General features: G+C 35.5%; 1 protein-coding gene across 6 annotated transcripts in view; it reads right to left on the bottom strand.

The window, feature by feature from the left end:
* The window catches only part of LOC147064488 (venom acid phosphatase Acph-1-like), a 30603-nt gene extending 5486 nt beyond the window's left edge, over positions 1–25117 (bottom strand). Inside the window, exons 1-7 of one of the 6 annotated variants that reach the window (XM_085957709.1) lie at positions 24996–25011; positions 24449–24530; positions 18531–18720; positions 16424–16522; positions 6571–6813; positions 3212–3397; positions 71–194 (exon numbers count right to left, since the gene is read on the bottom strand). In XM_085957709.1, coding sequence (XP_085813835.1) covers positions 71–194; positions 3212–3397; positions 6571–6813; positions 16424–16522; positions 18531–18659 — 781 coding nt within the window. In that variant the 5' untranslated portion in view covers positions 18660–18720; positions 24449–24530; positions 24996–25011. Of the gene's footprint in view, positions 1–70; positions 195–3211; positions 3398–6570; positions 6814–16423; positions 16523–18530; positions 18886–21095; positions 21515–24448; positions 24531–24995 lie in introns of those variants that run through there. The other 5 variants (XM_085957707.1, XM_085957708.1, XM_085957711.1 and 2 more) reach the window with 5 other exon arrangements.
* Positions 25118–26130: the final 1013 nt, after the last annotated feature.

Below are 26130 nucleotides of genomic sequence, written 5' to 3'. Positions count from 1 at the left end.
TAATAAAATGATTTCAAGTGACACCGTAAGCAGATAGTCACATTATATTTATATTGATATACCTACTAACCTCCCTTCAGTCGTTTCAGCTCATCATTTTTGGCATTTAAGATGTAGCTTAATTCTGTAAGTGGCAGGAGTTTTTCAGGGTAATATTCTTTTGTCCAAGATGGCAACACCAACCCGAAGTCTTCCTTAAAAAGATGCGACAAAAATACATTTTTAACGTTCTGTTTGTGATTATTATGTTATATGTGAAATTGCGTATTACGTATTATTATTATTATTATTAAATCGGCAAAATTATGCCTATTCCATGAAAAACGCAAGCCCATTGCCTTATTCATGAATTAAGCAAAATATCTGCCGAGTGCGTGAATTCGGCTGTAATTTTCTGCCTAGTTCATGCATTGGGCAACATAGATAGTGGCGCTCCGGTGGTGTTTTTTGCAACTAATCAAACTAACTAATGTGTCAAATGTCATTGATTAAGTATATAAAATATACCAATCAATAACTACAATGACGTTCATTTCCATTTACTATCCCAAAAAAAATCTAGAACTATATTATGATAACGGAAAAATTTTATTCAAAGGTATTTTCGCGATTTGATTCGTGCTTGGGTATCAGGCAATTGTCGATTGTTTGTTTGTGATAGTATGATTTTGATGGTTTGTTGACAGTTTTTAGCTAACCTCAAAATGGACATTCAGTTGAATTCAGAATAACAAAACCTAACCTAACCTAACCAAACCAAATTATATTATATTATGTTATAATTATATTATGTCCAATTATAACTAATAAAACCATCCGTATTAAATTTACATTTTCCACTGTCATGTTGACAGTTTAAGAATTCCATACCCAGATAATTTTCCCAAATCATGAATAAGCCAACGGGCTTGCATTTTTCATGAATTAGGCAAAATTTTGCCGATTTCATGTAATACGCAATTTCACACATTCGGTGTAACATATATAGGTATTACATGGGTATTGTTTATTATTATTAGTTTTATCATGCATACTAGTTTTTTCAATTATATACCTACTAATCGATTCTTGGAATTAATACATGTTTAGAGATTTAGTATGCTACGTCAAGTATAGACATTATAATTATTATCAATGATAATTGGGTAAGCAGGCTAGGCTTATTTTCTGAGAATGTCAGATGGAAATTACGTAGATGTTTTTCTTTTTGTTTCTTATTCTTACTTCCGATTTATGATACTATCTATTATTCATTGGAATTTTTTTCTCTAGATAAACTATGTAGGTACCCTAATAATATATTCAAAATTGTGACCCGTTTAACGTCACAAATCATAAATAAAACTTTTCCAATAATACGTTATATGGCATTCTATTTTATTCAAGAAAACATTCTCTTTCACATATTTCATCATGAGTTCATGAACTTTTAACATTGAAAAAATACTTTCCCTAATTATAATTATATTAATTATACTTGTCTTGATTTATATATTATATATCTGTCTGTAATCATGAAAAAATCTAAATTTGTATGAAGGAGTGAGATAGGCAGAACACGTATTAAAAATTAGCAAAGTGAAAAAAAAGCTTACACGTACACGCGAATTCTAAATTTAGAAAATATACTGACACGCAAATAAACCAATCATTTATTTTAATCGGGGTGTGAAAGAAACAATTTGATAGAGTACTCTTAAAATAGTTTGACAGTTTCTTACAGGGCAGTAGGTACTAGCATATTAGGTAGATATATAGAAAGGATTTTAAACAATATTACAAATTTATTGGTGATATTTTGACGTAACGGTATAAAGATGAATGGTATTGGATATTAAACACGATTTTGACAAAAATAAATCTCTGAAAATGTATATTTCTATAAGATTTTGCTCGATTTAAGTTGAATAGATTTTGAGAATAGATAAATCGAAGTAAAAGTGTTAAAAATTCAACAAAGTAGCGTTTCGATAAGAAATTACTGTGTTTTCCAATACATAATCAATCAAAAAATAGAAACATTATGGATGAGTAAAAACGAGTTCGAAGCACAATCAATAATGTTGACAGGCAGTGGCGAAGGGTGGAGGTAGGCTGCTGAGATTCGACATAAATAGTGCACACCAAACTTCAGTCAGTCGTACTTATTTGTTTTCATTGAACTAAGAATACAATTTGCAGATTGTGCTGTTTAGTTTTTAAAATTCAATTAAACCCTGCCTAATCCAAATCACAATAGTTTAGGTATATACTAAGGCCGATCTGACAAAAATAGTGCACACTTTTTCAGTAATACTTATTTGTTTTCTTTGAATTTAGAATACATAATATTACAGATGGTGTTGGTTATTTTTTACCACGCCTATTCCAAACAATAATCGATAAAAACATTCTTCTATCTATAAAATATCTAAATGTATGGTTTAATGGCATAATTAGATAAACAAATATTTTTTATCTAGTATGGTTTGGATAAGGCAACGCTTAATTCAATTAAAAAAACTAACAAACACTATTTACACGTCATTGTAGTCAATGAAAGCAAATAAATACGCTTGAATGAAAAGTTTAGTGTGCAATATTTAAGTTAAATCTTAACAGCCCACCTTCGCCCTTTGCCACTGTTGACAGGTGGTATTGCCAGATAGTATTTTTTACTACCTATATGAATATCAAATTAAGGTCTTCCACTGTTATGGTAGTTCTAATAATTATAAAATCATGTCATTTGTGCCTTTTTTTATTTGATTACCAAATGACGGGAAGCAATTCTTTATCTTTCCCTTTAAATGCTCTGGGATTTTCTGGATGATAAATTAACATTTGCATCAATTTGAAATCACTAGCTAAGTTTCCACCAAGAAGCAATGTCAATCGGTTTTTAGAAGGTTGATGCCCAGGGTCAACTGATTCTTCCTTAAATAAGAATGTACGACTAGGCATTTTTTTCCAAAATAAATCTGTCTCATCCACATTAAATATTTGGCTAGACGAATATTCTCCATCTTCAATAATTTTAGATAATGAGGAAATAAATTCTTTTGCAGCATCTTTATCCGCATCAGCCGATTCTCCAGTGAATTAAATATTATGAAAAGAAAACCTCATTTTAAAATTGTTATACCAACCGTTACTTGCTTGAAAAATCGTGTTAGAATCGGTCGATGTCGGTGAGTGCATCGTTTACGAACAAATAAAAAATATTGCCTACCTCAGCTTTCAAAGTACTATACAACGACTGTACGTCATCTGGAGTTTTGATCTGCAAGCCTGTAATTTGTGATAGTTCAGAAAATAACTTCGAATTTTCCTCCAATATTTTTTTCACTTCACTGCTTGCAAAAACGTTCTCAAGTTCCTCAAAGTACCGAGTGCAGTTCTTTCTAGCAAGAAGTAACTGAAAATATAAAAAAACCAAATTGAAAATACATATATGGAAATCAGTGTCGTCCGGTTCATAGATGCTGTAGATGCGGTGCATGACTAAATAATTCCAAGATATTTATATAAAATATGCATACAATAAAAACCAAAAACGTGAGAATAATCAAATATCATCATAATACTTCATACATACTATCATGTACAGTGGTGCACCCAGGGGTGGGCAAGGGGCCCTGGCACCCCCCAAACATGAAAATTATCAGGATGATTTTAAACATTGCAATTGAAAGGTAATAAACAATACCTTGGGCTTAGACAAATATAAACACGGCAAAAAATGATTTGTAATTATTCTCCAGCACCCTTTTTAGATAAATTTCTTAGATTTTTATTTCTAACACAAAAATTTCCAAACACTAATGTCGGGTTTTTTTAGAAACCTAATCCCTAATGGAACTGTCAAAAAATTCTTGGTGTCCACCCGAATTCCGAAGGGGTGTAGGTCATGGCTCGGGAGGGCTGACAGGGCTCTAGCCTGGGTCCCGGCGTGTCGGGTTGACCAGATAAGTGAGATAAACACACATCATAAAATAGCTTTAATAGTAAAAAAGAAGTCGACCTTTTTTACTATTGGAGCAACTTTAAGATGTGTGTTTATCTCATTTATCTGTAGCCCCCCTCCCCTGGTGGATAAAACCACTTGTGATGAAGAGTGTGCCCGATTTCAATAGTCACCGTACGCTGCTGATCAGAATATAGGTATACCTACATTATTATTAACAAACATTTCACAATTATACTACCGAAATATTTATAAAATAAGCAGCTAAGTATTTGTATGTTTATGACTTTTAGGAAGAAAAAACCTAAGCTTTTTTAATACGAGAGTTGACATATTTTTACTGTCTTTTACTTTGCCATTTTGTAACTCACCTGTTTATTTTTCAACACCGAGAAACTGCGTTAGAACTTGAAGAAGAAAATCGCAAATTCTCAACGACAAAATACATTCTCACTCCGCTAAAATATTTAAAAACTTCCGTTATATTGAATCAAAATAATTGGGAAACACTGACATATTTCTCCACGTTAGCACAATATGGTTTCAATACTTTAAAGATGAATAATCCTCCGTACCTACTGAAATACAGATAACGTTATTTTTTCAACCACATTCATCTGTATTTATTCGTATACAAAAGTATAAAATTTGCATAAGCATGCTCAGATGTATACGAGTAGTATTTTTTTATTCGTCATATACTTATTATTATTAAAAAAAAACCAATGATTATCACGCTTATTCAAAAATCTATCAACTAAAATAGAGTCCGTTGTTTACAACGTTTCTACTAGAAAGCCTAATATGAAACTAATAAAAGTACACATGTGCGTCTATTCTATATGTAGGTACACAAGACGCCTATTGCCGGTTATCGACGGTAGTTTATCGTATCGTTTATAATTAACTTATTGTAACAGTTAACCTCCTCAATACATAAATATGTTAAACTACCGTCGATAGTTGCCGATAGCCGCCTTGTGTATATAATCTTCTTCTTCCACGGCGCTACATCCCGGGGTGGGATTCGGCTTCCTCCATAACCGCTCTCCACTCACTCCGGTCTCTCGCCACACTTCTTCAGTTACCGGGTCTTCCTATATGAAGCCAGTTCACTTCTACGGCGTCAGCCCATCTCCTTCTTGGACGGCCTCTGGGTCTCTTCCGTTGGGGTAGCCACTTCGTTATGATCCTTGGCGCTCTAACTTCAGGCATTCTCTCCACATGTCCCGCCCATCGTAGTCTTTGGGACTTACAGTATCTTATGATTGTTTGCTGTTCAATCAGCTCTTCCAACTCGTTGTTCATTTTTATTCTGTAGTTCCCATTTTCCAACGTGGGTCCAAAGATTTTGCGCTCGAAGACAGCTAATTTGTTTTCTTCGTTTTGAGTTAAGCATCAAGTCTCACAGACATAAGTGACCACTGGCCTTATAATTGTTTGTGTATATAATAGACCCAATGAATTATTAAATTTAGAGAATTTAAAATGACGTAGATTTGTATAATAAACATTGGTAATGTATACTGGATATATTTCTAAATATTGAAATGTAAACAGTACACTGGTTTTGTAATATAAATTAATTCTGAGAATAACACAGTTATCGTTAATTTGTTCAATAATAATAATAATAAATATAGTTAATTTGTTGTTGGATGTTCATTAATTTAAGCATAGTGTCCTTTAATTTTTTTTCGGCCTGAAAACTCCAGTTTTGTTTTTTTTATTTTGAGTAGGTATTGTACTTTATTTTTACCTAGTCCGAGAAAATATCCGGTATGTAAGAGAATTGCATCATTAGCATAAAATAATTTTACGTAGGTAAGTGAAGAAGACTAAAACGGCTTTCTCTGGAGAGAAATAATAAATTGTTCTTTGGTAACAAAAATGGAAGGATAGCTAAATATATTAAATTATAGATAGCTCTGAATTATCTTTAAATTTTAATTTTGGGGAGAACCTGATTATCCTCGGAAAACTGAACAACAAGTATAAATTGGCAACGTGAGCTTATTAATCGTAAAGAAACTTAATCAGGAATGCTTTGGAAAACCCAACATATTCTATAATAACCACAAAGAAAATAATATGTTTATCACGGGTATAACTTGAACGTACTATACTATTTGCGTAATATAAATTTAGTTATGTAGTTACTAGAAAAAAATGTTCATAAAAAGTTATTCTAAGAAATAAACAGAATACCTGAGAATTTTCGCATACATTTGCTTTGCAAAACAAGGTTGTTTATCCGGTAAATTGTGGTTTAATTATTAAAAATATATAATCAATGTAATAATCTGTATGGCACTAATAAAATTACTAATTCATGCTTAATTTAATGGATGTACGTATGTTTTAAATACAAAACTATTTTTATTGTATAATAATAAATTAAAACTTGTATTGCTAATTGTAGTGACTTTATATTAAAATATTACTGACGTAATAAAACTACATTAGCAATTTAATGTACACCAGGCATGAGAAAACTTTTTTATAATAGTTTCTGTTTCTGGTTTCGATATGAAAAATGAATAAAATATACTATTCCAACTGAGAAGCTCAATAATAATATATCAATTGTCTACATAATATTGTATGAATGTCAGTATGCTTACAGTATCTTCATTCAGAGGCTGGCTCCTTATCGGAATCGGTGACCACGAGAGCTTCGGATTCCAATCCAAGGGAGTACCCTTAGTAGGCCACAGGCCAGCCAGTGTAAGGGCACAGCTCATGAAGGCTCTGTCAGGGTATGTACTCTGAGCGAATACTGTTGATGACGAGTAAAGATCACCGAGGAAGTCATTATATCGATGGCGTAGAAACTCGCCAAGTTTGTATTGATTTTGCCTACCGACCTGTGAAAAGGCATAAGGATTAACATCATTGATATTTTATCATGTATATGTAATATTAAGTGATATGGGCAGGGCTCGAAATTACCGGAGCGCCGTTCCTTATCGTGAAATCGGTAATATTATCTCTCCGTCTCGTGGAAAAAATATTTTGACCGTCTGAGCTAGATAGGCAATATAATAGAAAATCTCACTCACTTATTTTTTTATGAAATACACATAAAATTTGACAACCAATTTGAAAACTGTTGAGCGCACCGGTTCGTAAACTTTTCCATTTAGAGCACTGGACATGGGCGTAAGTGACAAAGATAAAACAATATATCGTGACTGCATAGCTAAAAGGCCGTAATTTTCTCAACTTTGTGAGAGTAATTTGAAATTAGTTTTATGGCTTTCGTCATATTATACATTTTTCTTAACTGCCCTCCTAAAACACAGTTGTATCTTGCTGGTATACTTTTGAGATGCTGAATATTATAATTTCTTAAATAATTACCTAACCCCATAACTAACGCAATGTCTCTGAATGCCATTTTAGTCGAGCAAATCGATACCATATTTCGGGTTTGGGTCGAAATCCCGAATGGCTGAAATCCCGAAAGCCTAAATCCCGAACGCTGAAATCCCGAATGGCCGGAATCCCGAAAAATAAAAAAAATACAAACATCAATAATTGCGCAATTTTTGCAAGAGAGACAAAAACCCGTTTTTTTCTGGAAATATAAAAAAAACGAAAAATAATAAAATACAAACAACAATAATTGCGCAATCTGCAAAACCCATTTTCCGCAAAAAATGGGCGTTTGTCTCTCATATAAAAATTGCGCAATTTTTTATTTTTCGGGATTTCGGCCTTCGGGATTCCAGCCATTTGGGATTTCGGCCATTCGGGATTTCAGCGTTCGGGATTTCGGTATTCGGGATTTCGGCTTTCGGGATTTCGGCTTTCGGGATTTAGGCTTTCGGGATTTCGGCCTTTCGGGATTTCGGCCATTCGGGATTTCAGCATTCGGGATTTCGGCCTTCGGGATTCCGGCCTTCGGGATTTCGTCCGGCACGTATTTCCATATTTCAATAGGGAAACAACTCAAAAGACCTTGTTGTATGATAATGACCTTGATAAAGCCTTGATTTTGACGAAAATGTATGTTTTTTATATTTAGTTTAGTGGAATAATTCATCAATGCACAATTTAATAAGGAATTTACCCAAAAATTACAATATATAACTGAATTAATGATTAATCTCAGGGTTTTTCGATTTTATGATACATTGACAAATTTTTGACTCTTGTTTTTGCTGAATTGTAAAGAGAAGACATCGAATGGTATTATTAACTCAAAACCTTGACATTTTGAGTTGTTTCCTTATTGAAATGGGGCATCGATATGTATGAAAGTACATAATAGGACAGTAGGATATAATATTACGCCTTAATAAATATTGAATCGAAGCATCGCACATAATAATAATATGTGATTTATTATTTATTTTGTATTTTTTAAATACAAGGTTTTTTTTAATTTCCTTTACAATACGGTTCTGTTTATCGTCAGCCCTGATAATCTAATTTATGTAGTAATTTTAATCATTTATTATTCAAATCAATTCTCTTCTTATGCGGCCTTAGAATGTATTTTTTATATGTCAAAGTCGTGTGTGTCGTCTATCTTAGCAATTAATCTACATTAGGTGCAATAATAATATTATGATAATTAGCTGTGTACTAACAGATAAACGTATTGTTTAATAAATAGAATAATACACTTTGTCTAGGGGTAGTCAACCTGGTCTCTACCGCCCAGTAGTGGGCGTTCCAGCTTTCACGGTGGGCGGTAGGGGTTTTGAAAACCTTTTCATTATATTTAATGAAAACCCTTGGAAAAATAACAAATGCCTGTCTTATATCCAAATATGTGTGAAATGATATTCAGTTTATTGATATCTTTTCCTACCTCATATCTTGTTGAAGCAAGCTTTAGTGCTGTTAATCATATTATGATCAAAGAAAGAAACCGCCTGAATTTTTCCGAAAGAGGAGACTTTCGTTTGTTCTTCACAAAAACTGAGCCAGATATCCAGTATTTAGTTTCGCAGCATCAGCCTAAGGGATCTCATTAATAATGTAATTAATTAAATATAATTTCATCAGACGTCATGCTTATATGTATGCAAAATATAAATAAAAATATAGATTTAACAACAGTAAGTTGTTTTATAAAGATTTATTCTGCCAAACTTAGCGAAATTCTGACATAAAGTTTTAAGTTAGTAATTATTATTATACTTTATTAGTATATTATGTTTTACAACCAAGGTGGCAGCGCGGCTTAAGCGTTGGACTATCACGCCGTGGGTCTCAGGTTCGAATCCTGGGTCTGGCAAGTACAGATATTGTTTTTCGATTTGTGTATGAGTCAGGGTATGGACCTAATAGGTTGAGCAAGTGGCTGACATCCATTTCTCGTAAAAACAAAATCTGTTATACAAACATCTACTCTGTGGAGGCCCATATGATCCTATTAGGATCGGACATGGTCGAAAAAAAAATATTATTATATGCTTTAACTTGCTGTGCCTAACCCTGCTTTATAAATTTTATAAAGTAAAATTACGTCTTTACTTTATAAATCACCATTACTGTGGAACCGGTGGGCGGTTATAAAATTTTACTACTAATAGAGATACAAAAGTGGGCGGTAGATATAAAAAGGTTAACTACCCCTGACTTAGTCAATAACCTTGCAAATTCTGTATTCCTATTGCAAGCCATTTACAGATTATATTTTTAACAGAAAAATACAACATTATTACGGTTATTATCGTGAGTAGTGCATTCCGTTACAGTGTTTTAAGACAACTATATTGTCAAACGATGACACGTTTTTAACATAAATGTTTTTAAATGACTTCATTTGTGTGAATATGATTTTTTTCATATCATACGTACATGGCAAATTACTATGTCTACTCTAAGGTTGCGCAAGAGCATATTATTGTTATCTTAACACTAGAAAAAAATCGAGTGACGATGCCACCTTACTATTATTTTGTTGACATAATATCAGAAGAAAAATAATGTAGGATAACAATACTCGTAGCTAAATAACACGTCGATTTGAATACCGATTTTTAATACCGATTTGGCTGGTCAACGGCTGGTCGGCCCCAAGTGGACACATTGACGCCAGTAGATGTGTTCATAGCAAAAGTTGGGAAATGCCAAACTGCCAGCAAGTCCCATCTGCTGGCCTCCCCGTGGTGACCTCCGGGCAATGCAGCGTACGCTGTAGCTAACAGCAGGGGGCGAACAGCGAGTGACCGGCGCCATAAAACTGGCCTTCTGGCTAAGGGAAGGAAATCCCCGACAGAAAAACCTGGTCGAGCCGACCTTCAGGGCCCTCGTGGCTCAGGCCTCGGGAGCGCTGGGCTAATCACCTTGCCTCCTTAAACGAAACAGATTAACAAAACACCTACACAGCAGCCTCGGACGACAACCGGCTCTGTAAAACGACGACCTTGCATGGAAATGGACAATGAAACAGGTAGAGTAATCCTCTCTAACAACTCGAGTATGCGCATTGGGACATATAATGTTCGCACCCTGCGTACCCCCGGAAAGGACCTGCACGCCACACGCATCATGCACACCTATGGTGTGGACATCCTAGGGCTGAGCGAAGTGCGCTGGAAAGGAGCCGGGAGAAAGTTGATTGAGGGTTACTCTATTGTCTACTCAGGTCAGGAGCAATACCATCGCCAGGGAGTGGCAGTGTTGATGTCAAAGAGAGCGGCCCGTTGCCTCGTGAAATGGGAACCAATCTCGGAGAGACTGATACGTGCCTCCTTCAAGACGCCTGGTAGCTCCTTGACCGTCTTTCAGTGCTACGCCCCCACTGAGGATGCCGACGCGCAGACAAAGGATGCTTTTTACGATTCTCTCCACGCGGCAGTCTCCGCCATCCCCCGAAGAGACCGCGTGATTGTAATGGGGGATTATAATGCGAGAGTAGGAGCAGACCCGGTGCTTGGCCCCACGGTGATGGGACGACACGGCCTCGGTGACCCCAACGATAATGGTGAGCGGCTCGTAGAATTCGCCACTCTGAACGAGCTTGCAATCGGAGGCACTGTTTTTCCCCACAAAGACATTCACAAATATACGTGGACGTCTCCTGATGGACGCACGAGGACGCAGATTGACCACTTCTTATACAGCTTGAAGCACCGAAAGGAACTTCTCGACGTGCGTACTTACAGAGGCGCCGATATCCATAGCGATCATGAGTTACTTATTGGAAACATCCGAGTAAAACTCAGTCGCCAGGCGAGGCCTCCAAAGTGCGAACGAATTGACGTTGAGAAGCTCCGACGCCGAAGAATTCGGACCGACTTCGAAACTGCTGTACGAGATAGTGTAGATCGTATCTACGAGCGGCACAAATCTGAATCCGACCTCATTGAGGCGGACTGGAGCCTCATAAAGAGTGCGATTGTGTCGTCGGCTCGTACCGTCCTTGGTACCAGAAGGAGTGAGCAGCCAAAGTGGATGTCTGACGAAACGTGGGTTGAAATTGGTGAACGAGCCAGGCTGAAAGCCCTGAGAGACGAGGAGAGAGACCCCGACCGAACCGAGGACCGCCGGACTGACTACCAGACCCAAGACAGGGTAGTCAAACGATCCGTGCGGTTGGACAAGCGCAATTTTATGAACCGGCAAATTGAAGCGGCAGAGGAGGCAGCAAGCAGAAATGACACCAGGAAACTCTTCCGAATCACCCGTGAAGTCTGCGGCAGGCGACCACCGACTCCCGGAGCCATTCGTGGTCCCAGTGGAGCAATAGAGTCTGACGCAGAATGCGTCAAGAAGATTTGGAAGAATCATTTCTGCGGAGTGCTGAACCGCCCACCCCCCTTGGATCCCTTTGACATATCTGCGGAAGCTTTACTTTTGGACATTCCCCGAGCGACCGACATTTCCGATTGCCCGCCCACGCACACCGAGATAAAATCGGCTGTGAAAAGGCTCAAGAACGGAAAGGCACCGGGGGGAGACGGAATTCATCCTGAATTCCTCAAGTACAGCTTGAGCGCAATCCTGCACCCTATGTTTCATCTGATGACAAAGGTGTGGGAAGAAGAGCGCTGCCCAAGGGACTGGGTGAACGGTGAAATCATCACACTTCTTAAAAAAGGTGACCCTCTAAGCTGCGACAATTACCGAGGCATTACGCTACTCAGTGTTCCGGGAAAGATTTTGGCAAACATCATTTTGATGAGAATAAGGGACCCAATAATGCACGTCCTCAGGAAAAACCAAGCCGGGTTTCTACCTGGTCGAGCGTGTGCAGACCAAATCCACAATCTTCGATGTCTTCTCCAGCAGAGCCATGAGTTGAACAGTCCGATGGCCTGCTGTTTTGTGGATTATGAGAAGGCTTTCGACAGTCCGCACCGCCCCTCCCTCTGGATGATACTGGGAGCATACGGGATCCCTCCCAAGATCATTGCCATAATCAAAAGCCTGCACGAGAATAGCGAATGCTGTGTCAGAATTGGAGACACTGTCACGGAATGGTTCGGGGTCACGACCGGAGTCAGACAGGGTTGTGTCCTTGCACCGTTTCTCTTTATCATTCTCTTTGACTTCATACTACGGAAGTCAATACCACCCGACCGAGGCATACCTGTTACCCCCACAGTGAAGCTATGCGACCTGGAATACGCCGATGATGCTGTCCTATTCGACAACTCAATCGAGGGCATTCAAGAGACAATCGACAGGTTGCATAACAACTCCTCTCGCGTTGGTTTGAAAATCAACGCGAAGAAAACCAACGTCTTGTGCAATAGCACCTGTCCTGATCCAGATTTCCCTCTGATTAGCGATGGACAGAGCATCGAGAGCGTCGACAGCTTCAAGTACCTGGGGGTACACATCACGGGAGATGGCATTTTGCAGAAAGAGCTCGCTATCCGAATGGGAATGGCTGGAGCAACATTCAACTCGATGCGAAATGTCTGGGACTCACGATTGTACTCGGTCAAAACCAAATGCCGCCTATTCGACGCTTGCATTCTGACGGTGCTGCTTTACGGTAGCGAATCATGGCACCTTACGAAGGCTCAGAGCAACCGTATACTGAGCTTCGAAAACAGATGTTTGCGACGAATACTGGGTGTGCGGTGGTATGACTTTAGGAGCAACGAGGAGATAAGAGAACGTACCAAGCAGCCTCTCATCACGCTGAAAGTGAAGAGGCGACGTTGGACCTGGTTCGGCCACGTGCTGCGGATGCCAGAAGAGAACTTTAACCTGGCTTGCCTGTTCTTCAAGCCGACCGGATTCCGGCGTCCTGGAAGGCCGCTAAATACAATCTACAGAGTGTATACGGCGGAGCTACGGGATGCTGGTTTGACCTGGAACGAAGCAAGAAGACTGGCGAGCGACAGGGATTCTTGGAGGCGCCGCGTGGTGTCCATATGCTCCAGTTAAGGGGCGGATATGGGCAAAGAAGAAGAAGATAGATTGGTAGGTATTTATTTCGATAAAACCGGTGTATTTTACACGAGTTTCATCCATAATGACAGTCGGAATAATTACTACTATGCAGTGCAATGCGTAGGCTCTGGTGCTTAGAGTCTGTGTGTATGCTGCACTGGGTTACAGACAGATTGGCTGTCAGATACACCAAAATAAATAATTATATTATAATGATATACTTTTTGCAGGCATTTTCTAAATATATTTGGCTCATTCCAGCGATTCAAATACACGTTCAAAATTTAATGCTAATTTAAGTGCTAAGTCGCTGCATCCAGAGGTACTTTATAATTATTATATAATAATTACAATATAAAAAGAACTTTTTATATACCATGTTTTTAAATTTTCTGCTGAATCATATAAACTTGACAATTCTATGGATTAATAATTTAGGACAAATAAGGCAATTGTCAACAAATCATTTTTTTGTTATTTTGCAACAAACAAACAAAAATATAGAATAAGTACTGAAATGTCATTTTGATTTCTATAGTAACGCACGTATAGGTATATTAATAATTTAGTTTCTAGGGCCACCTCCTTAGCAACCAATAATAGTGGATTGGATTAAGGATTTCTTCCGAAACTACTTTTCATACAAAACAGAATTAACTGAAAATGAATTCAATTCTACCTAAAGATGGCTAAAAGTATTAAAAGAATGCATTGGCATCGTGTTCTGATATATTCTAAAAGTTTCAAATGTCTAGCTAGTCGGGAAGTTAGTTAAAAATCGATTGCAAGATTTGTGCTGCATAAACAACCACCGGACAAACAAAAATACGAGCTAAGAAAAACGTGGTAAAATAGGTTAGATACTTTACAAGGTTAGATACAAATTATATTATTAAATATTCAATAAGTAATGTGTGTAAGTGGAAGAAAAATCAAGGGCATTAACATAATTAAAATGATCAAATTACACAATGTCTTGATAGCCCAGTATTACTACCTATAACCAGTTACAAATAATTAACAATTTACGAATGGTTAATCAAATAATAATACCTAATATTTATCTTACCATTATCAAGGAAATAAATATGTTTCGCTACTACAATACTATTTATTTTACAACACTGCCCATTATACCATAATATACTTTAGTTTTTTTTAACTGTTTAATAAACTATTATCTCCACTGACGTTTCATATATTACGGTACTATTCGGTTATTATCAGGAATACAGCGGAAAACACATTTTGAAAATACCCGATATACTGGATTATTTGTTAGTTTGGGTTAGTTTAGGTTAGGTTGGGTTAGGTTAACCTAACAAATAATCCAGTTTATCGGCTATTTTCAAAATGTGTTTTCCGCTGTATTCCTGATAACCGAACAGTACCAAATATTTGAATCTTAAAATTAGAAGATACCATAAAACAGATTAATAAATAGAATTCCGATAAGTTATACGCCAGTACACTTGACGCAGGGGTTTGAATGTGTGAGTGTTCTACGAAAATGAACCGCAGACGTGCAATAGTGTGTGTTGCAACCTTCAAATACACCAATATTGAATGAACGTCAGTGCATAAACCGAGAGCAGTTAACAGAACGAAGGACAAGTGTATTAAGTACGTAAGTTTAATCCATATTTATATTTTACGCACTCGAGATCGGTTGCCTGTTACTCCACATCCGTTAGGTATTTCAGTTCCCATTAATTCTGAGTTCCCTGGAATATACCTATAACTAGACTCAATATGAGACACAGTGACGAATTGTCCCGATTTGAGATTACGTTCCGAAATCCCAGTCAGTTCATCATTTTGTTCCGGTTAGGTAAATACTTACCTCATTCAAATCTTTTAATGATTTGAAGGATCAAAATATTTTAATTGCAAACTACATTATTCAGTGAACCAGATATTCTTATCGAAAATGTTTTCAGATACATTATTACATATTGATACATATTAATTAATGCAGTTGAAATTGTAAATTATCAAAAAAATGTCTCAAATTGCAATCTTTGTATTTTTCCGTTAGGTGCCTCTGGAACGTAAAGACATCACCTTAAGGCGATACTTCAGTGAAACGGCAAATAATTTTCAACTATATGCGCGACGAAACTTTGGACTCGCTGGCACTTGGAGACCGAACGTCTAGGTGTGAATACGTCAATTTGTTTCGTGATGGCGATGGGGGTATTAATTCTTAAATCGTGTAAAGATGACTAAAAACGTTACCCATTTACTTTAAAAAGAAAACATGTCAATGAATATATTATTATTGTTACTGATAGAACATACGTTAAAGTGCCCACCACCACCCGTCATATATGCACAACCGTGGATATGCACGGCCGCTTTCTATGACGCTTTAAACGTGTCTGAAAGAAGTGATTTTAAGTGCTCATTCCGTCCCGAGACGGAGCCGCACGGGACTGATGCTGCAACCATGCACCGTAGTGCTTAAAGAAGAAAGTTAAGAAAGAAATTTTTTGTTTTTTGGACTGGCTCTGCTGTCCGCTGACGTTAAGCGCTTTGTGTACCCGCATACTGAGTGTCACGAATTGAAATGGATGAGTCTACAGAAGAGTCGGGACTATCCCGCTCCCCATACGACGCTGCAAATTTCTCAAATGCCGCAAAATTGGCCTCGGTTGCTACCAGATCTCCATGACCAATTGGGCCCGTGTGAGGACGGACCCTGGCAAACAGCCCCGCTCGTTCGAATTCCATAAGCGGGCAATCCCAGAGGATGTGTTCAACATCTTGGTGGTCATGCCCGCAGGTACAACCCGGCCCATCTACTATCATGTTACTGATAGAACAATAAACAAAACATTAAGTGGACGCATGTTGGATTTATATGACAAATTATATTTCGTTCGGCATGCGTCATTTGCACCCGCGACCCGTAATCCGCGCATCGCCTAGCCATGATCTTTTTAGACCATGCCTCAACTGAGGTATAGCCTTCACCAAAAAATAGCTTAGCACGTAACTGTAAAAGGTATGTATTGAGTAAAAATTTATTTTAAAACTAAGCGAACTGAGCTAATAGGATGTGCAAATAAAGTGAGCGAGAAAACGATAAAAAAGAGTCTTACTTACATTTGTCAATTGCCCCCACCCAAAAGGGTAAAATGTGTGGTTGATATACTTATCGTTCGGATAAGTATCTGCTGGCGTCCTCTGACCATGGCGGAAAACCTTTAGAAAATGATTCAATAATTATTGTGATGTATTATAATGAGCTGTAAAATAAACTGGTACACTTCACTGAACAAGAAAATTACGGTTATATAAATAAATATAAAAAAATAATTACATATATAATGTGTTGAACTATACTGAACAATTTTAATTAAAAATAATTTTAATATGGAATATACATCATTTTGAAAAACCTCCGAAACTATGACATCTTTGTGCCTCGGATAGCGTAGTTATTAGCAATTATTCGCTATAAGGATAGTTGAATCGATAGCTAATCGAATAAGATACATCACCAGGGAAGTGAAAGACTAGGTCTAATTTTTTCTTTTGTTATTTCAAATTAGATAGCTATTTGCAATATAAAAAATGGAACATTCAGTCCAGCGCTCGAAATGGAATATTTTTCGAACCGGAGCGCTCGATAATTTTACGAAAATATTAACATAGTTAAGTATTTAATTGCATGTGTATTTTATAAAAATAAGTTTGTTATATTTTTACATTATATTGCAAATCTAGCTCAGACGGTCAAATTAATATGTCCACAAGACGGAGCGATAGTTTTGGGGATTTTGCGAACCGGAACGGTGCTCCGGTCCATTTCGAGCCCTGATTCAGTCTTGAATATAACATATCCAAAATATTAATACCAATAGACTATACATCAATTTTATTATTCTCTCATTTCCATCAGTCGTTTACTATCGACTTAGCGATTGCAAATATGAATGTACGAGTACATCTCGAATAGGAATATTTTGCTGAATATTATAATTAACTTGGATGGCGAAAACAGTAATTCGAAAAAGGGCGTAACCCACACAAATCAAATTTTACAGGAGAATCAAAAAACGTTTTTTGAATGATTTTGGTTCAATATTAATAAAAAAAAATAGGCACAGACATTGTGTGCATGATGATTGATGATTTGGTGTAATATCTTTTCGATATACTAATAATTGAAGAAGTTATTACAGAAAAATCATTAAAATTGAGGGTAAATGCTTTTTTCCTTAAATTAAAACTTAATTAAAGCTCAATTAAAACCTGAATTTATGGCTTACTTCCTTTTTACAGAACGTGTATTTAGTTGTATACATTGATAATATCTAATAAAAGCACTTTTATAGAAATCGAGGGTTACGCCCTTTTTCCTAAATATAGTCGATATTATATCTAATGGTGAGAAAGGATGTGACATCACAGTACCAAGAGTATTTTTCATATTATGAAGTGTTCGAATTATCCAGGATTATTTAGGCGCCAAAGTTACTACGGGTTCTTAATTTTCCGCAAATAGCAGAACGATACTGCAACTATATAACGTCATTAATGTTGTTTTTTATCTACAATATATATATAATAATATGCATTACACAATTAAACGGTTAATATAAGGCTCTGAAAAAGTAGATATATTTAAACCTAATCCTCGTTCATTATATGCATTCTTATGTGCCTACAACAGTCACCTGATGATAAAAGCATGAATAATAATTATTAGGTACTTGCCTTTCTAATTTACCTGCTAACTGAGTATTGCTAAAATGAAGTGCTAGGAGAACTAATTCAATCAATTTTCACACACCGCACTAATAATTATTTTAAATTTCAATTTACTAACAATGTTAAATTATAAGTTATCTAGCTGTATTTAGGGGTTCAAATCCCGGACAGAATTATCAATTCCAGGAATTTTTTTTTCAATCTCGAAATTAGACAAAAACGAAAGAATTTTTCTATGATCTATATCTGAGTACAAAGTTTTATTATAATTAGTATTCATTGGTGAAAAATACAACTGCTTTCTTTAAATTACAGCCATTTTCTAGAAAAAAGCATGTTTGTTTTTTCAAAAATCATTATAATTATTAAAGACAATCTAAGAACCTGGAACTGTCATATTTTTAATACCCGAATTTTGGTATTCTAAGATTACAAACGATAACAATTATTATACCTATTAAACATTATAAATATACCGTTTTTAACCAATATTTACCACATGGACAAGTCGTAGCTGTGTAGTATCTTCATGTTTAATTTCTTCAGTATTTGGTCCATGGATTGTCACTCTCCCACTCGCCAAAATCGGTATCACAAAAAACACTGCTACAAACTGAGGCCTCATTGCATACAAGTACCCATGTACGTGTTATTTAGTCAAATGTTTTTGCCTATTCTTCCATGTGCTATTACTCAAACAACAATGCTCAAATATATTTTAACTGGTTTTGTATTGAACGTACGTGATCATTTGACAGACAACTGGCAAATGATATGATTACTGGATCAGGCATGGCACTTTATATTATACGTACTTTACCCAGGTACCTCAACGTAGTAAATCGTGATATCTAATCAAATAACACACAGTTCTTGAAAACGGACAGTGCCATTATATGGGTACAATTTAATAGACTATAATTAGCACGCTTCCATTACAATATGCAATAATTATGCATTCTGTAATTATTATTTTTATGAGCGGTTGTCAAATTGGGCTGCGCGGCTTCCTATGGGGCCCTTTCCGCCCACAAGCAGTCAAACACTAAAGTATTTGAAAAAAAATAATCGACTAATAAGTTCTAATTCTGAACAAAGTCTCAGACATTTACTATATTATTATGATTAAAAAATCGTTCCCGGTGTCACTAAAAACTAAAACAAATCGGGGAGCCGTGTTTTTGAAAAAAAATCGTCTACGAATTCAATAATAACAGATTTGATTCCACTAAATCACATTTAGATGTAGAAAATCATTGGTGAAGTCACTATTATCTAAGTATATAATATAATTCTAGATGTCTCTTATTTATTTATTTATTATTTGTAGAAAAAACTATTACAAAGTTTCAGTAAGGCTTAAGCTAGTTATAATTTATTCATACAGGTATCTAAAAAAATATATTAAATTATCCAAGTTCATATCCAAAATAATATTATTGTCATTTATGTAGGTACTAAATTTAATAAATAATTGTTGACATTGTTATCCTTGTCTACAGTGCTAATTTATTGTTATGCTAGATAGGTATATACGAGGGTGGGTCAATAAGTCCTTAGAAAAGCCGACAGGTGGCGCGACTAGTACTGTAAGCGGTTTGTTTTCATGCAGCGGCACTACCGATTCAGTATGCTGCGAAGTTTCAATCAGATTGGTCGGCTTGTTGTGTGTTTCTCGTACATTTAAAAAAAAATTTGCTTGTGGAAAATGGAAAAATGGAAAATGGAGAAAATTGAGTTTAGAGCTGTTATTAAACATTTTAATATAAAAGGGTTAACAGCAAAGGAAATAAAAAATGAGTTGGATTTAGTTCACGGCATATCTGCTCCTTCACTTGCAACTATTTATAACTGGTTAAATGAATTTAAACGTGGTCGTACATCAACAAAGGATGAACCACGCTCAGGACGTCCTGTAGAGGTGACTACACCAGAAATGATCAATAAAATCCACGATATGGTGTTAAGTGACCGAAGATTAAAGTTGAGTGAGATAATTGAGGTTACAGGGATCTCAAAAGGTAGCGTCATTTCTATTTTACATGACAAATTGGGCATGAAAAATATTTCTGTAATATGGATTCTTTCCTTTTGATAATGATAATAAAAAGAATTCTTCGACTCATTTCCTTCTGGGTATGCTATCAATACAATCCTCGTCTACCCAATGAGTGATTGCTATTTTCATTTTAGTTCTTAGTGGGTTCATTATTTACAATCAGATCAATTACTGGCAAATATTAATTTTCATGTTCCCATGTCCAATGTCACTCGTAACTCTGCGGTCTTCGTGATACTCCGTCGCAGGACGGATGTGATGTTTCATGATGCTGTGTATCGTGCGATTAACCTGCTTGATGGCACCATAAAAGTTGATTTTTTTAAACTAAGTATATAACATAATATATTAAATTTATAATTGTTTTTATCATTTTACTTTAATATTTACAACATACTTTCTCTTCTACTTTATTGTTATATTGGTTGTTATTTTGTAATTAAATAATTTTTATATTTTGTATTTATTATGTATTATGGCGCATTGGCCAATCTTTGTAATTCCATAATAGTCTATTTTTCTAAATAAACAAATACATAAATAAATATTCACAAATAAAACAAATTACAAAATCTTAATTCGACAGAATTTAGATTGATTGTTTTATAATTTGATTTATTGTTGTTGCAGCAATACGTACAATTGGTTTTTTTTATTGTAAATCCTTGGCGGAAGGCCATCGTAATTAAATAAACAACACAGTACTTTTTATTCGATACTAGTTTCACATTTATTTAAAAATATATGTCGTTGGTCAGTACATTTTCAGGTTATGAAACAAAAACGTTATTGATGTTTCTATAATAAAACGCCAAAGATATAATTAATTATTACGTATTCCTTACACATTTCCTTCGTGATATTGTAACCTGCAATAGCTTCTAAACGTCAATCTAATGCAATAACAGTTCATTATATTGTAAGTACTACGTAAGTATATTAATATAAAAGTTAACTATGTTGAAATTACCGATAAGACGGAAATAAAAACGGATTGCTTACCGCATGAACGAGTCTCAGCTGTTTTATATTTTGAGATTCAGGATGTTTAACTGTTGCTTTGACCCCGTTGCTCAATACGACTGCAGTATAAGCCACAACACTCAAAAACAAAAAAGCCAACACAAATTGCACTTTTCGTTGTCTGACAACTGGACTAACTTTGGCAGAACAACAGTCACATTTCATTTTAGAGACAAATTCACAAACTTTGTGTGTTGGAAAATAATATTTCTACAAAATGTTTTTGAATGAAAATTGGCTTAGGTATTTACCGCGCGGTTGGATACCGGTGTGTCGATACTGGCAATCGCAAAGATTGTGTGCAATTACCGGAATATTGTCAGTACATACCTACATACCTACCAAGTCGGCGGCGTTGGAGTAACCACAATTTCGATTAATACCACTGCAATCACAGGACTTCAAAATGCTATATTAATCTAGACGTTCGAAATTCAAAAAAATATGTTCATGATAAATCCACAATGTTTTTAAAATTATCAATTACGAATTTTAAATTAAGAACATTTCGACAGCCCCAGGTATAAAGTAATATAAAGCGAAAGTCATCAAACTAACTGTACATACACACCTAATTAAACTTAATATAAGTTTAATCAAGTATGTAGGTACCTACTGTCTTAAATTTAACATTTTAAATAAGATAAACTAAACGAATTCAATGATTTATATATAATGTGTAATGAATTAGGTGCTTTTACAATACAATTAATTATCTTATAAAAACAATTATCTCTTATTATCCTGGCATTATTGTAGATTAAACACAATTATGATAATGCTAGGTAATAATAATTAGAATAAAGACTTAATTGCATCAAATCGAATTGATATGATTCGTATGAATAATTATTATTAATTATTGTTCTTTGTTTGGTTATATCAATTTCATAATAAATTTCTTTATTTATATGTATACACCTATACCTATTGCTTTTAACATTGATTTTTCTATACTACGTACCTAGGTACCAACTATTGGCAATAATATTTTATACCTATAAAGTAGTATTAACTTACGAAAGATTATTTAAGCATATCTAAAATCACTGCTATATTATATATTATCATCATAATCTCCGCCATGTTTGATCCACTTCTGGATGAAGGTCTCTCCTTGCTGTCTCCATTCGTCTCGGTCATATATACTTTCATTGCCACTATTTTTGTTAAACTTATTGATCGCTCCATCAGGCGTTCGGTCGCCATTTAGATATTTTAAAGAGCGTTGGAGCGGAGCTTAGAGCAGTGGAGCAACACGGTTTTACCCGGAGCAGGAGCGGAGCTGGAGCCCGCTCCAACCCTATGATTTTAACTTCTCTTGAAATTGTACGTATGTTCATTACAGTTCACCACTGTATCGGAAACAGATGGCCGTATAGAATTGAGATCAAATTCATGTAGGTATACATAAAACACTATATAATACGTACTAAAACCCACCGGAACACAAGGGACAGACAGAATAAAATATGTTGGTAAGTAAATTAGAAATACTATCTTGTATAACTGTGTAGAATTCCAAATGATTGACATCAGCGCCTTATGCTACAACAGAAGAGTATTCTAGTCTTCAGTTGGTATTATAGACCAAAATAGGTGGTACATATCTGTTAGTTCTCAGTTAGACTCCATTGTCCATATTATATTCATCAAAACAATTGACCGAAGATATTGAAGAAATATATAAAGACGCCTCAGTTGAGGCATGGTCTCAAAAGATCGTGGCTAGGCGATGCACGGATTGCGGGACGCGGGTGCAAATGACGCATGCCGAACGAAATATAATTTGTCATATAAATCCAACATGCGTCCTTTTAATATTCTGTTTATTGCTCTATAAGTAACAATAATAATATATTCATTGACATGTTTTCTTTTTCAAGTAAATGGGTAACGTTTTCAGTCATCTTTTCACGATTTAAGAATTAATACCCTCGTCGCCATCACGAAACAAATTGACATATTCACACCTCGACGTTTGCTCTCCTAATGCCAGCGAGTCAAAATTTCGTCGCGTCTATAGTTGAAAATTATTTGCCGTTTCACTGAAGTATCGTCTTAAGAGACCCTTAGAGCCTCTAATTTTTATAAAGAAAAACTCTAAAACGAGAGATTACGCCTTTTTACGATCTTTTTGCATACACAAATAGCACCTCAGAAGGTTTCATCTGTAAAAAGATTCAACGATTTTTAAAACGGAATTAAAATTATTAATGTATCTGCCTACTAACTTACGTAAGTACACAATAATATCAGTAAATATTCATGAAACAATTGGCAATTAAATTTGTGTTATCATAAATGTACATAATATGCTATTATACAAACCGATTTATGTGTTGCCGAAAATAAGATTATCTATGCACTTTTATTTGTTCGTAATCTGAAATCTAATTTGCTTTTGCGTTGGAGATTTTCTTATCACAATGTCAATATTGATAGATACTGGATACAGAATGTTATAAGTACCAAACGATTGTATGTTTTCTTTAAGTATATGCGATCAGTAAATAAGACATATTATACAGACGCAAGAGTTAAACGGCCTTAAACGGATTACATGTTTTTTTTAATCTCGCCAAGAACTAAAATAATTGTCTCATTCAAAAACATTATGCATTCGCCAGTAGTTATTTTTTTTCAGTCATACCTTAGCAATAGTCATTTCCAAATAGACAAACAGCAGCGAAAGAAAACGTTTAACTTTTTATTTTCTATTATTTTTTTTTTTATACTTATATTAAAGATTTTGATTATAATTTGTATAATTTATAAAAAATAAGAAAGAACCGTTTGAACACATGGATTTAGGATATAGGGAAAATTAAAAGTTGCTTGTTCATTTTTTATCGTAGGGGCCTAAAAATTAGTCATTGCATCGGGCATCTACGTCACTAAGCGCGCCACTGAGTACCTACCTACCGATAAATTAATAGATAATAAATTATTGATTAGATTAAGTATACATTATTATTGAAACAGCTATTTTTTAAATTGTATTTTATTTTTCGACCGTCACCGTCACTGTGTACTTATACTTTTTTCTCCGTATTTCTTCAATGATTTAGAATCGTTGCAGAAGCCATTCTCAATAAATAATATAAGACGCGCGCACAGAAAAATGATATGGGGGTCCATTTCAAAAAAATGTCTACAATAATTTAATAAATAATTTATTATTATTTTTTTAATGCGTAACAGATCCCACTGGCTTCCATAGTAACCCCGCCTACTACTTATAGCTTCACGTCGCTAAAACCGCGGACCCCCGCACCTCTCCGGATACATTCCCCATACCCAGATCGCACTTTGAGTACAGCAATAAATACCTGGCCTGCTGCTATAGCTACGGTGTTCATCTACGAGTCATTGCGATATGTTGCATCCATAAGTGGTTGTCGAGTACGTATGCTGTAACGGTTATAATTATTAGGATCGTTAGTCTGACTTGTCTTTCAAACATGCCTCGACAGAATACTAAAGGAAACATTGGATGACTCCGATACTTGGACCGATTCATAACTGCCATGCGTTTTCCACGAGAGGAGAGGAGCCAACCCGTTGAGAAAGCTGTTCGACAGCCAAATCACCCGGGTCACGATCCTCAGTCATGTGGGTGCTGACGAAGAAGAAGAAATAATATTTCATTCACTAAATGACTTATATTTTTTCGTTTCTGGGTAGGTGGTCCGAATCCACCCCCCCCCCCCCCCCCTTTGCGCGCGTCTTTATAATAATATGATAGTGTACATAATAATGTACTATAAGGTGTAGAGTTGGTAGGTATAACATGGTAAGTATAAATTAATCTAAATTCACTAAACATTTAGTTAGATTTCATTTAATTATTTCACAAATAATTTAATCAACCATTACCTAGTTAATTTGTTAAGTAGGCACCTAGGCTTGCAATTAAATTAAACTTTTTTTTAAAATACCACACGATGAAACGGACGTATTTCACGAAGCAAAAATAATGACGTGTACTTATCACCAACTCGAAATGATGACTGATCGATATTAATAAATGACTGACACAAGAAGGTACCTATGTGACATTTTATAAGATAATTAAATTCGAATCTCAAAAATAAACCAAAATCAAAAATAATATTGCATACCTACCTAAACTAATAATAATCAAGTAGGTATTTAATTCATATATTTCTTTATGCTCTGGGAACAAAAAAAATATGTGTGCAGTTTTTTTCGAAATTTATTTATGATGACCTTGCACTCGCAAATATATCGTAATTAACTGCTTGCAAGCACGTGATAAATAAATTCGGATTACTCCGGACGCCATCTATAATCATGCAATTGTAAGTAATATCATCTGTTGGGCTAGAATGTCGCTCTGCGAGTGGACAATCGCTGGACAAATGCTGGACAAATACAGTGGTACCCAATGGGGCACTAAACACCATGGCCCCCACAAGGGGGGGCTAACAGGGCTCTAGCCTGGGGGCCCGGGTTAAGGAGGGGCCCGGAGAGGCCAGTCGACCAGATAAGTGATATAAACAAAAAGGCTATTTACCTTCAATAATGTTATTAGGTACTTAAAATTATATGGTTGTACGATAAAAATTTTAATTGTGCATCAACACTCGTCAACTTCTAAATTTACGCGTACACCATTTGGAAAACACTACTGTAGAGCAGCACACTGCCTTTATCCTTAGAGATAGGTAGGGGGGCCCGCCAAAAATCCCAGCATGGGGGCCCGGTTCAGGATGTGGGGGCCATGCTAAACGCTCATAAGGACGCCATAAAACCCGTTGGATAGACGTTTTCATAAAGTTCGATGGATGTACTTGGTGGCAAAAAACTAGGTACCGAAAAGATTGGAGGGAGCTAGGAAAGCAACACTCACCCAGACAATAAAAAGAGTTCGAATCCAATTATTTGTACTGTGATTATTTAGATAATTATATTACTATAATAATTATAATATAATATTACTATAATTATAATATTAATTTAGGTAATTTTTAATGTGATTAATTATTAA

The sequence above is a fragment of the Rhyacophila brunnea genome, unplaced genomic scaffold, assembly GCF_057557595.1.
Source record: "Rhyacophila brunnea isolate RB1 unplaced genomic scaffold, BYU_Rbru_1.0 scaffold_7, whole genome shotgun sequence".
Classification (NCBI taxonomy): Eukaryota; Metazoa; Arthropoda; class Insecta; order Trichoptera; family Rhyacophilidae; genus Rhyacophila; species Rhyacophila brunnea.
This window is presented reverse-complemented; position numbering and strand designations above follow the sequence as displayed.